This window comes from Mastigoproctus giganteus, chromosome 6 (assembly GCF_048544385.1).
Source record: "Mastigoproctus giganteus isolate SK-2022 chromosome 6, ASM4854438v1, whole genome shotgun sequence".
In the NCBI taxonomy this organism is placed as follows: Eukaryota; Metazoa; Arthropoda; class Arachnida; order Uropygi; family Thelyphonidae; genus Mastigoproctus; species Mastigoproctus giganteus.
The window spans coordinates 157,265,562-157,279,028 of NC_143580.1; the positions used below are offsets into that span (position 1 = coordinate 157,265,562).

A 13,467-nucleotide genomic window follows, 5' to 3' on the forward strand; every position below is an offset into this window, starting at 1 on the left:
ATACTGATCCTTGTGGTACTCCCTCCTCTTGGCTAAAGGAGCGAGAGAGTGAGGATCCCACACGAACTTGGAACGATCGTTTGGCTAAAAAGTTTTGAATAAAAAAGGAGAGATGCCCTCTAAGGCCTAGGCTATGTAAATCTTTTAAAATGCCAAATCTCCAAGTTGTGTCATACGCTTTTTCCATGTCAAAGAACACCGACACCAAGTGTTCGCGTTTTAGGAAAGCATCCCGAATGGATGCTTCCAATCTGATAAGATGGTCCAAAGTGGACCGGTTCCTTCGGAAGCCGCACTGGATGTTGGAGAGAAGGTCATTTGTTTCTAGATACCATATTAAACGAGAATTAACCATTCTCTCCAGGATTTTGCACAGACAGCTAGTCAGAGCAATAGGATGATAATTGGTGGTGACTTTTGGATCCTTTCCTGGCTTAGGAAAGGCAAGAACGATTGCCTTTCGCCAGGAGTCCGGAAACTGCCCTTCAGTAAAGATTCTGTTATACAGAAGGAGCAGACAATCCATAGATTTTGGTGAAAGATGTTTAATCATTTCATAATGGATGCCATCTGGTCCAACGGCACTTGCTTTGGAAAGAGCGAGGGCTCTTTCCAGTTCCTGAATAGTGAAATCCCCGTTGTAGGGATAAATGCTCTTACATTTAAAGTTAAGTGCCTGTTTTTCGATTTTATATTTCAGGACCAGGAACTCTGGGGAATACGAAAATGTTGCAGAGATGTTAGAGAATGTTTCCCCAAGAGAATTGGCTATTGCAGTTGGATCTGCAATAGTGCATCCATTATAATCTGGGATTGAAGAAGGGTGGGATGTATATTTTCCCTTCATTTTCCGGATTTTATCCCAGACTACCTTAGAGTTGGTAGACTGGTTAATAGATGATGTAAAACGGATCCACAATTCCTTTTGACTCTGACGGCGGATATATCGTGCTTTGGCTCGTGCACGTTTAAAGGCTATAAGGTTGGTCGTGGTAGGATAGCGGCGGAATATCCCCCACGCTTTGTTTTTCGCTTGGTGGTATTCACAATGCTGTGCATTGTGAATACCACCAAGGTTTAGGAAATGGTGGAAACCGGGCAGATGTTTTTGGAACAGCATTCGCAGCTGCTTGGACAGTATTTTCTGTGATGTACTTAACTGCATCATTGATAGGCTCTTGACTGACTGTGCTAAGATCAAAATTTGCCTGATGTTGGAAGGCAGTCCAGTCAGCCTGATCAATCTTCCACCGTGGTAACCTGAAGGGAAGACATGGTCTCCCGCTGCGTAACGAGGTTATCACAGGGAAGTGATCACTTCCGTATGGATTCTCCTCCACTTTCCAAGTGAGTGAAGGGGAGCAGACAGAGAGATCAATGGCAGAAAAAGTACGGGTAGGCATGTAGAAGAAGGTGTTTGTTCCAGTATTTAGAAGGGAAAGATCATTGTCATTGAGCATAAGCTCTATGACTCTTCCCCTTCCGTTGATGTTAGCACTACCCCACAGGGTGTTATGTCCGTTAAAATCCCCGAGAAGTAAGAAAGGGGGAGGCAGCTGCGTTAGAAGATCATCAAGGTCTGCCTGGGAGATGTCAGTCCCAGGTGGCAAATAAATGGAGCACACAGTTAATAAAAATCCCACTGAAAGGCGAATTGCAACAGCCTCTATGCTGGTTGTAATTAGCAAGGGCTGCACTAGGGTCTGGTTACCCACAAGGATAGCCACTCCCCCATGTACAGAGCCATCCGCAATTCTATCCTTTCGAAAAACTGTGATGTTGTGCATGGTGGGATCATCATTTGCCTTTAGATATGTCTCCTGCAAGCAAAAGCAAACTGACTCGTGCTTTTGCAGGAGGGCCTTGATGTCATCAATATTTCGCCGGAATCCACGACAATTCCATTGTAGGAATTTAGCCATTATTTTGGCTAAATCAGGCGGCTTCCGAGGTGCTGAGGGCTTACTTTTATCAGTCTTGGATTTATCTTTTTTGGGGAAGAATGGACGCTGTCCCGTGTCCATTTCCTCCTCCGCAAAGAGTTCCAAGACTGAATCTTCGGGTACCTCCTTCTGCTCGACATCCATCTTTTCTTGGGTACTAGGGGGGACTTCCCCTTTCTTATTCTTTTCTTTCATAATTCGTTTGTTATTTGTGGAGCATTAGGAGGTACCGATATAGGAGTGGCAGCTGATTGGTCCTTTTGTGCAGGTTTTTGAGAACTTAAGAGACACCGTGCGATGGGAGTGAAAGACTCCTTTGGAGGAATGGTCATGTCCGTCTGAGTTCTGACGGAACATCTCCCTGCTACCTTCTGGGCGTAGGTAGGTTTGTTGATATTCAGGGGTTTGACCGATTTCCTTCCCTCCTGGTATGATATATTTAGCTCTGCCTTCAGCCGTTGAATTTCTTTTTCTTCTTTCCACCTCTGGCATGCTCGTGAATAGGCCGGGTGTTCGCCTTCACAGTTAATACAGGTGGGTTTTGCGGCTGAACATGCTGTTGTTTCATGGTCCTTTGCACCGCAACGAGCGCATGCAAGGACTCCACGGCAGGCCATTTGAGAATGTCCATACTTCTGGCATTTAAAACACCGTAAAGGGTTTGGAACGTATGGACGCACTGAACAGTTGATGTATCCAGCTTTAATCTCATCAGGAGGTTTAGGAGAGTTAAAAGTCAGGATAACGCTCCTGGTTTTAACAATTTTTCCATCCCTTCGCGCAGTAATTCTCTTGACGGCAGTAACTCCTTGTGGTTTCAATTCTAAGCAGATTTCCTCCTCGGTTACGTCGAGAAGGTCCCATTCTGAAATGACACCTCTCGATGAATTGAGTGTTCTGTGTGGTGTCACTGTTATGGGTATTCCTCCGATTGATGTTGCACGGAGTAGCTGCTCAGACTGCCTGTCAGTTTTGGTTTCAATTAAGAGGTCTCCAGAACGGAGCCTCTTAACTGATTTGGGTGACCCTGCTAACCCATCTAACCCTTTCTGTATGAAGAAGGGTGACATTTTGCCAATCGGTTTTTCGGTGGTAGAGTGTATAATTAAAAATCTTGGGACAGGCCCTGATGATGTTTCAGTTCGCTGCCTCTTTGTAGCAATAATGCTATCTGCCTCTAAATCTGTATTTTCAGATAGGGACCGGGTTGGGGCCCCTGAAGGAATATGTTTATCAGGATTCATGAAGATTTTTAAATTGTTCAGTGCCCGGGCTCCCCACCCACCACGGAGCCCAAAGGGACGCCCACTACCCGGCATGCAATAAATGCGCTCGGGAGTGAAACGCCAGGGCTACCCAGACACTATACCCACACCGCCGCCAGCCTGAATCCTGTCCCTCGGACCATGAGGGTAGGGGCGTGGCATTGACACGGTTGACCCTCGCAGGCGAGCCTACTAGCCGATTGATCCTAGCCGGGCCTTCCAGGACCACCCGTCTTGTCGAAGCAGGGGCCAAAGTGGTGTATTGAAGCTGGGCCCCTCAACCACCAGAATCCCCCTTTCCGAATTTCCACGGGTCGCAGCGCACAGCAAACACAACGGATTCCATTGATGTAAGCCTGGAACCTGGGCTGTGGGCGTTGGATCCCAGTGACGCTAGTCTTGAAGTCCAGCAGCATCACTGGGAGGTCCCCTCACCACATACAGGTGCCCACGTCGAGGGGGGGAAAAGCTCAGGCTTGTAATACAAACTTACTAGCATTTGGTTGTAATAATAATGACAGAAGACTTACTTCAGCGAAAGTACAAAACTCAGTGCAGCATTCCTTAGTGCAAGCAACACAAGAAGCATTCACGTGCAAAATGTAAAGGTCAAAGTGTAAATGTCTACACAAAGTTACGGCAACAAACCGCATACAGCATGATCCTGCAATTGATGAAACTATGATGATGTTGTTATTTGGTTTTTAGGAGCATTAGCAACTAAGGCCATATTGCTCAGGGGATATGCGGTGGTCATTCCCTGACCTTTCCGCATCCCCAATTTTTGGTGGTCATGGGCTCGAACCCCGGTCTAATCAAAAAGCGTGTGCTACACACTACTGCTCCTATGATGATGAGTCATTATGCTTTGTGGTAACTTACTGAGCAGCATATATATGAATTACACATGTTGAAGCACCCTGATGAAAGCCAATTGGAAATTGGCTTTCATCAGGGTGTTACTCTACATTTAGATTAACACGTGTTCATGGACATGAAGAGTTCACAACCAGATTACCTCTTTTTTACTAAGAAAGAGGATAAAATATAATAAAAATCCATGAACTGTGATGGAGGGGACAGGCAAAACTATGCAGAAAATTATCACTATAGCAGCTGAAATATACTTGTGTACTAATCTGTCATGTGCCAGTAAAATGCAATCTGAATAAGAATAAAGATGCTACTCATTTGAATATATTTCCATTTATTCAGCAAAATACAGTCGGTCCTCGTATAACACGTGTTTGCATTACACGAATTCGATCATACACGATTTATAAATAGGGGAACGTTATCTTATATAACACGAACCGAATTCGCTTATACACGATTCGCCTTTGTGTTTACAAGAAATGGCAGTCGAATGCAGAATCACCCCAACTGAACGCAACACGATAGGAACGAAGAAGATTCTGAAAATGTATTTATGTGTTTTATATCAGTGAAAGGGAAACACATTTCACCATAATAACGTAAAAACCAACACAATTCCAGCTATCGATATAATCGCAAATGCAATTAGATGGAGTTTACTACCAGTTTATAACAGATTCCACTAGCAGAAACGCAAGTGGAAATTGTTTTTATTGTTTTATGGTAGTAACCCCCAGAAATGTGCTTTAATAAAATGTGAGGTGTTAATAGTGTATCTCGGCCTTTATGGTGTTGTTTATTCAGTTGCTACACGCGCGCAGCTTTGTTTATGTGTATCAAGCGTGCCGCCTCGTTTGTAATTGTGCTTTATTCCCTAAAAATTAGTAAAATATTTAAAAGGTGTGAAAAGGAAGCGTCCTGGCAAAGACACTGCAGATTCAGAGAGAGAAGAAAAAAAGAAGCAATATCGATAAACAGAGGCGGACTGGGTCAAAAATTCTTACCCGGGAAAATTTGTAGTGGCCTCATACTACGGTTTATGGCCAAAATCACACCAGCCTCCGGCCCACCGTGGTTTCCCCCGTAAGGCTTATGGCCAGTCCGCTTCTGTCGATAGAGAAAAAATATGAAATTGTGAAACGCTTTGAGCGAAATGAAAGACCATGTGATATTGCACGTGCTACAGACCTAAATGAGGCAACGCCGAGAATTAGAAAGAACGCTGAGAAAATAAAAACAACTTTCATAGCGGGAACAACTCAAAGTGTAATTAAAATCCATTAGATTAAGACACAAAGAATTGGAAGAGATGGAACGACTGTCATCTCTTTGGATAGAAAATCAGACAAAAAGCAAGTTTGCTTACGATAGAAGCAAAAGCATTAGCAATATTTTATTACGATTTACGTATTATAATTTATACAGTACTTACGTATTATAAAATACGTAAGTATTTTATTAAGACTATTTTATTTAATATAATAATTTTTTTACGAATAAAATACGTATTTTATCCGTAAAAAATACTTTTTTAGTATTAAAAAATACTAAAAATACTTTATTATAATATAATATTATTTTTATTACGTATTTTAATTGTTATAAAATACTTACGTATTTTATAACGATTAAAATTACCCGATTATTTATTGTGTTTGGTAATGTTTTGGTTCCAAATGTGCGTTCAATCTTGGGTGGTCGGCACCTAACCCTACTTTTCCCATAGGGCCTGTTGTTTATATTGCACGATTTTGCATTGCACGAGAGTTTCTAGGAACGCAACTATCGTGCTATACGAGGACAGGCTGTATGTGCATCCACAAGATAATTAATACAAGCTATAACTTATTAAGAAAATTATCATAATTATATATCAATTACGACCACCATTAAAAAAACTTCCAGTTATAAATGTTAAAAAATAAGTGTCAAACTAAATTATGTCAGCAAATGTTAAAAAAGGAACGAGCTAAACTGAGACCTATCTTTCCTTCCTTTATATATGGAGGCCAACAGAATAAAAATTGTCCTAATTCAAACTCAGTCTTAATAATTGAGAAAGAAAAAAAAAAAAAAAAAAAAAAAATCATCAAGAGGCTACTCCGTTATTTGTTTAAAATAAAGATACTATAACAATCTGTTTCAAATTTGTTCTCTCCACAGTAGGTGGCTTCAATTAGCAGTTCTACGTGATTGGCATACAATATTGTGATATAACAGTTTTTAAATTCTGTACAGTGGGACCAACTGATGTTTGCAACAAAAATTCTAATGGGAAACATTCCAGGATCTTGGAAGATACTACACTTTTTGTTCCAACTAAGAAATACTGTCTAGGTTTAGGCTCAATTGGATGTCAAATGAACTAATGAGACTCATGGCAGAGATGAAAAATGCATGGATTGTATATAAATTATCAGGCAACACAGAAGCCTAGGGTAGATATAAGCTATTATAATCAAGTCACAAAGGAGGTTAGGCAAGTGAAGGCAGATTACAAGTAATCTTTGGTAAAGGATGCAAAAAGTTCTTTACTTATATAAACTCTAAAAGGAAGAAGATGAATCAGATTGGTCCACTTGATATCGATGATTTGACTGTAGGTGATCATTCTCAGATAGCTGCCAAACTATGTCGAAGTTTCCAAATGATACAAAGGTTGGCAGGGTTGTTAATGACAGTAATGGCAGTGTGCTACTGCAACAGGATCTAGATAATTTGAGCAGATGGGCTAAGAAGTGGCAACTGAAGTTTAACCTTGACAAATACAAAGTACTGCATATGGGTAGAAGTAACCCCAGAGAAACGTACCAACTGTGTGGTACTACACTTAAGGTGGTAGAAAATGAAAAAGACCTGGGAGTAATTGTGCAGGCAGATATGGTTTTCTGAGCAATGCAGACAGGCTGCCAGGGCAGGTCACGGGGTTTTGTCAATGATATATAGGAATTTTGCTAGCAGGGAAAAGGAGGTGATTGTCCCTCTGTATAAGGCAATGGTCAGGCCACGCCTTGAGTACTGCGTACAGGTCTGGAAGTCTCATTTTAGGAAGGATGTAGATTTACTTGAACGTGTACAGAGAAGGGCAATAAGATTGGTGAGGGGAATGAAGGGATCCTCTTACCAAGAGAGGCTTAAGTTCTGCAAATTGCAGTGGCTGGAGACTAGGCACCTGCGCGGTGATCTGATTGAGGTATATAAGGCGTTGAATGGGTTGAGCACGCTGAATTCTGATGGGATCCTTCCACTTGTTCAGATTACGAACCTAAGGGGGCATAAATTCAAATTAAGAAAAGACAGATGTAGAATAGATGTGCGGAAATTTGCCTTTAGCCAGAGGGTGGTTAATTGCTGGAACAAACTTCCATCTGTCGTTGTGGAAGTTGACAGGTTGAATAAATTTAAGGAGGAACTGGACAGGCATTTGGAGGGAATGATTTTTTTTTTTTTTTTTTTGGCTGATGCTGCATAAGCTCACACACATGCTTTCTTGCATTACATGCCACCACTACTACTACTACTACTACTACATGAATATTTTGCATCTACATTCACACATGAGGAATTATAAAGGAGCAGAATGCCAGAAGTTTATCAAAATGTAACAGTTTGCTTAATGATTTTCTAATAACTGAGAGCAAAGTGGAGGAGAAATTGTTGTAGTTAAACATGAAAAAGGCACCAGGGGTGGAATGGGATCTATGCAGTTATACTGAAGGAGATGGAAAAGGTAGTAAGCAAACCCATAGCCATAATTATGAGAGCATCGTTAGACTCAGGAGAAGTCCCTACGGACTAGAGATGTGCAACTTTATCGCCAATTCACAAAGGGGAGGGATCCAAGGGTGACACGAGTAATTACACACCAGTAAGTTTAAGTTCTGTTCCAGGGAAAATAATGGAGTCACTGGTTAAAGATGCATTGCAGGATCATCTAGACAAAGCTGCAGTAATAATTCATACACAGCATGGGTCTGTTAAGGGAAAGTCTTGTCTGACAAATCTGATTGAACACTAAGAAGTAGTTACAAAAGAACGGGATGCAAAAAAATAATTTTGATATCATATACTTGGATTTCAGGAAAGCTTTTGACACTGATGCACATAGAAGACTACTGTTATTTGTTATTTGGTTTTTAGGAGCATTAGCAACTAAGACCATATTGTTCCGGGGATATGCGGTGGTCATTCCTGACCTTTCCACATCCTCAGTATTTGGTGGATCACGGGCTCGAACCCCGGTCTAATCAAGAAACGTGTGCTACACACTGCTGCTTCTGCCCACGTGGCTACGGAGGCAGCCCCCAAGAAGACTACTGTACAAATTGTAGTATGGTATTAAGGGCAAGTTGCTGCTATAGATAAAGGGATGGTTGAGTGGGAGAAGACAGAGTGCTAATCAATGGACACTGCTCTTCATGGACTAATGTTATTAGTGGAGCACCCCAGGGTTCAGTGTTGGACCCATTGTTGTTTTCTATATTTATCAATGATATGATTAAGGTATATCAGACAATGTCCAAGTTTGCAGACAATACAAAAGTTGGCAAAGTTGTTAATGACAGTAATGACAATACACTACTGCAACAGGATCTAAAAAAGTTGGGCAGATGGGCTGAAAAGTGGCAACTGAAGTTTAACAATGACAAATGCAAAGTCGCATATGGGTAGCAGTAACCCCCAGAGTAAAGTACCAACTGTGTGGTAGTACACTCAGGATAGTGGAGAATGAAAACACCTTGAGGTAATTGTGCAGTCAGATATGAAGTTTTCAGAGCAATGTAGACAGGCTGCCTGATCAGCTCATGGGGTCTTGTCAATGATATATAGGAACTTTGCTAGCAGAGATAAGGAGATGATTATCCCTTTCTATAAAGCAATGGTCAGGGCCACACCTTGAGTACTGCATACAGCTCTGGTGGCCTCATTTTAGGAAGAATATAGAGCTGCTGGAACGAGTACAGAGAATGGCAACAAGATTGGTGAGGGGAACAAAGGAGTGCTCTTACCAAGAAAGGCTTAAGTTCTGCAAATTGTGGCATCTGGAGACTAGGCACCTGTGAGGTGATCTGATAGAGGTGTATAAAGCCTTGAATGGTTTGAGCAAGCTCAATGCTGATGGGATTCTTTCTCTTGCTCAGATTATGCACCTGAAGGGGATAAATTCAAATTGAGGAATATTTGTAGAACAGATATGTGGAATCTTGTCTTTAGCAAGATTGAGGAATATTTGTAGAACAGATATGTGGAATCTTGCCTTTAGCAGGCAGGTGGTTAATTAGTGGAACAAACTTCCTTCCATCGGTCGTTGTGGAAGTTGATAGCTTAAATAAATTCAAGGAAGAACTGGACAAACATTTAGAACCAACAACAGAGATGGACAGATGAAATTCATGAGTTTGTGGGTAGTAAATGGATGGCCATTGCGCAAAACAGAAGGAATTGGAAAGTTGCTGGAGAGGCCTTCATCCTGCAGTGGATTGAAAATGGCTGATGATAATGAGTGGGATCATTATCTTGGTCAAATAAAATACCTTTTTTCAGAATTCCTTTTCTTTTAGGCTTCATGGCTAAAACAATTTAGAAAAATAAAGCAGAATAAAAAATAACTGCTCACAGAGCTTATAAATTTAGATAAAATGTTTTTCAATTGTTTACAACAAAAAATAAACTTAATCAATTCCAAAGAGGGAAGAAAAGCGAGATAGCTACACATTTCACTCAAGTCTTTCTGCCCTTCCTACGAAACAAAATTGGGAACATATCTGAGATAATGCTTATGTGTTTGCTGCTTATTTGAGAACTAGACCTAGAGGAATGGGGACCTAATGCCACTCACCTTGGCTGTAATAAACCTAAGAATAGCTGTTGTGTTCATCCAAAAGTAGTGGCCTGTGGGGGGGGGGGGGTACTTGTGTGGCATCAGGCAGACCCATAGGAAAATTTGTCTGTTAGTATTTTGATTGGCTTGGGTTGGTAGCCATAGACCTAACAGCAATCCTTTCTTATCATTATGATCGTATAAAAAAGAATACCATGCTACTCAACTATCTGGCAGTTAACTGTTCTCTATGGTGGCTTAGTTGGCATAATACCTCTCTATTTGCCACTCAGTTGGAAAGACTGGATCTGATTTCATCTATGGCTGCAAACCTTCTATAGTCCACTTCAAACAAGACTGCAGTTAGTTGATCTCATGCTTAGGAAGTATGAATATTTATCCAGGAGGTATTCCAGAAATACCAGCCTGCACAGCATGCAAATTAGCCTGTTAGCACAGTCTTCTACAGCCAAAATATATTGAGGGGCATACTAAATGGGGAGGGTTTCAAGTTTCTCCTGCAGTTCCAGTTAATTTTGCTGCCTGTGCTAGGTTAATGCCTAGCACAGGCAACAACTTGTAAATGAGCCACACATGAATTCCTTATGTGAGGGCAAGTCAAATAAAAAAATGAGATTGACTAAATTTATATTATGCACCACCATTATTATATTACGAGTGTAAATTTAGAGATTTTTACTAATGCTTCTATCGAACAATAGTAATCACTTATACACAGAGAGAGATATGCAGCAGCAAAGACAACAATATGGCATTCATAGTGACTGATGCATCCAAAATAGTGCTACACAATATAATTTAATTCCTTGCAGCCGAGGTATCTCACCACCCTCATATATGTATCTGGCTGATATTTTAAAGTAAAAAGATAATAAATATAGTAGTATATTAACTGACTGATAATATAAACATTATCAGTCAGTACTACTCTTCTCTTTTTCTATTAAAATACTTAAGTTTTCAGCACATTATAAGATTCAGCACACGTTTTTTTCCACCATTTTATGCTTTATGCAGAAATGACAGACTTGATATTCACTCAAACAACAAAAATCAAAATTAAATACCAAATACACCTGACTTAACAATTAACACAACTGTAGAATACTTCTATCATAACAAGTGCAATATAATGTGTAATCATAGTTATACTAATTATAGTATCTGATTACACAGCACCGATATGCTTTATGCTATCAATTTTACATATTTTTTTAAAATATCAAAAATACTTACCTTTCCAGTTCACCATACTCTAATATGCCAGCAAATGATATAAAAAATTTCATTTTCTGTTCACCATCTTCATTCACATCCCATTTTGCTATCGTAAAAAATAAAAAAAATATTTATTATATGAGGACACTTTCAAGCAAACACATATAATACAGTAATCTAAAATAGAGTAAACCTGTAGTTCAATATTAGCAAAATAGCCATGATTTTCTCATTTCTGCATAAGTTTGAATAGGTACAGCATGCATACGATGCTCACTATGAACTATTCTCACTTTTTTTTTTTTTTTTTTGTCCTCGCTTTTTCCTATTATATACGAGGTCAGCGTTTTTATTGTTTTGGCATGAAATTTTTGTAGCCAAACCCCGATCTAATCAAGAAGCGTATGCTACGCACTACTACTCCTGCCCACCTGGCTACGGAGGCGCCTTGAACTATTCTCACTAACTATTTAAATTACACAGAAGTGAAATTTACAACATACGGTAAAATAACTGTTACAGAAGGAGAATAAATGTAGCCTAGTTAGCAATAAGCTGTAAGCATATTGTTGTTAAAACATTCACATCAATTTATCAGTACTTATGTTTCTTTTTCTTTTTGAAAGTATGTAAGTACAGTTAGTTCTGGTATAACGCACATTTCAGCAACGTGAATTTGCTCCAATACAACTGATATATTAGGGAACAATGTGAGTATAACAAGATTTTCGCATTGGCTCATGCGTGATTTCGTCTGCAAGTAACACCAGGTGAACGCAAAACCCAGTAACAAGCTGAACGTATTATTGTGAAATGTGTTTCCCTTTCCGTGAAACCTTCAATCATATAAAAAGCATAAATAAATTTTCAGAATCTTCTCTTCCTTCCTTTTTTAAGCTTCATAAACTTGTTACTCTGTATCTCACTTGTGCATGCCGTGTTCATCGTTATTGATTGCTTATCTTTTTTACTGTTTTAAATTTTACAATCCAAAAAAAAAATGTCATTGAACAGAAATAGCAATTAGTATGCATATATTACTGTATTAATTAATGCTATGAACGTAAGCATACATAGTTTCCGACCAATACAAGGTATTTTGTTAAGATAAATGCTATATTTACTGTAATATTTATTTATTTATTAGAAATTTAAGATGTTTAAACCTGTGTTAGCAATTTTATTGTGTTTCTAACTTTTTTTAGTGTTTTACTTTCCAGACTGAACTTTTTTTTTTTTGAGTGCGCTGCCCATGTCTCTATTTTCCCCATAGGCCCTGTTGTTTTTAATGCACAAAATATCATAATGCAGAGATTTTTAGATTTATTTCATAACATACAGTCAGTTCTGCTATGACACGGTACGTGTCATAGCAGAACTGGCGTATGTTAAGAAATACAAAGAAACATCAGCCTAAAAGTGCAGTTAACAATCGTATATTTTTCTACAAAAAAAATTTACAATTATACTATTAAGTTCATTGTCAAAATGGTTGGCTTGCTATTAAGAAAAAAGCCACCACAAATTAGGACTAAATTTTAAAATGTCTAGATATTTTGCCCAGGTAGTGTATAAGCTTGCTGCCTCTACTCTGCCAGATAATGACTGGAGGGAGTCAAAGTAGTGCATTGGTGGGCACTGTCGAGGCCACGTTGTGTTAAGGAGCTGTATAATGTATATATATAACGATAACGTATCTATCTGAATGTATAACGTATCTAAAAATTTCATTACTTCAAACATATCCTCCCTACCTTTTCTTATTACTGAATACATCATGAAATAGTCAAACTAACAGAACAAACTTATCTGTGCAAAGATCTAAACCTCCCAAACACTTCCTCATTAATTTCACAAATATACATGGTCTTGGTTCCAATCTCATGTCCATATCCACATAGTCTGCCAAATCCCGGATACTTTTTCTGACAGAATCCCAATTATCAGTTGATTCAACCACTGGTCATTGCAGTTGCCCTAATTATTTGCTGTATGATTCCTTTTGCTTCAAAGGTGGTTGACATATGCACTTGTGCATATGTCAACTCTGATATTCCCTGAAACTTAGTAATTTGGAATCTCTTCTTTTCGATCTTCTCTGGCTTAAAATCTCTCAACCACATTCTATCAAATTCACCTGTTGCCTCTATCGTTCTCCCAATTCCACTTTTTTTTCTCTTCTTTTTTTTTTTATCGTATGATGTGAGCAATACATAAAGGAACCAGTTTTTTCCTGCTTCCTTCGTGTATCGTGGCCATGAGGTGCAACCGGAGAGTACGGCACCATCGTAATATCCAAGCCCGAGGCAGGATTCGAACCCGT

At 39.4% G+C, this 13,467-nt stretch overlaps 1 protein-coding gene across 1 annotated transcript in view; it reads right to left on the reverse strand.

The window, feature by feature from the left end:
* The window catches only part of Rab3-GAP (Rab3 GTPase activating protein), a 606,356-nt gene that overhangs the window by 554,081 nt on the left and 38,808 nt on the right, over window positions 1-13,467 (reverse strand). Inside the window, exon 3 of the mRNA XM_090376553.1 lies at window positions 11,163-11,250. Within this exon, the coding sequence (XP_090232679.1) occupies window positions 11,163-11,250 (88 nt within the window). The remainder of the gene's footprint in view (window positions 1-11,162; window positions 11,251-13,467) is intronic.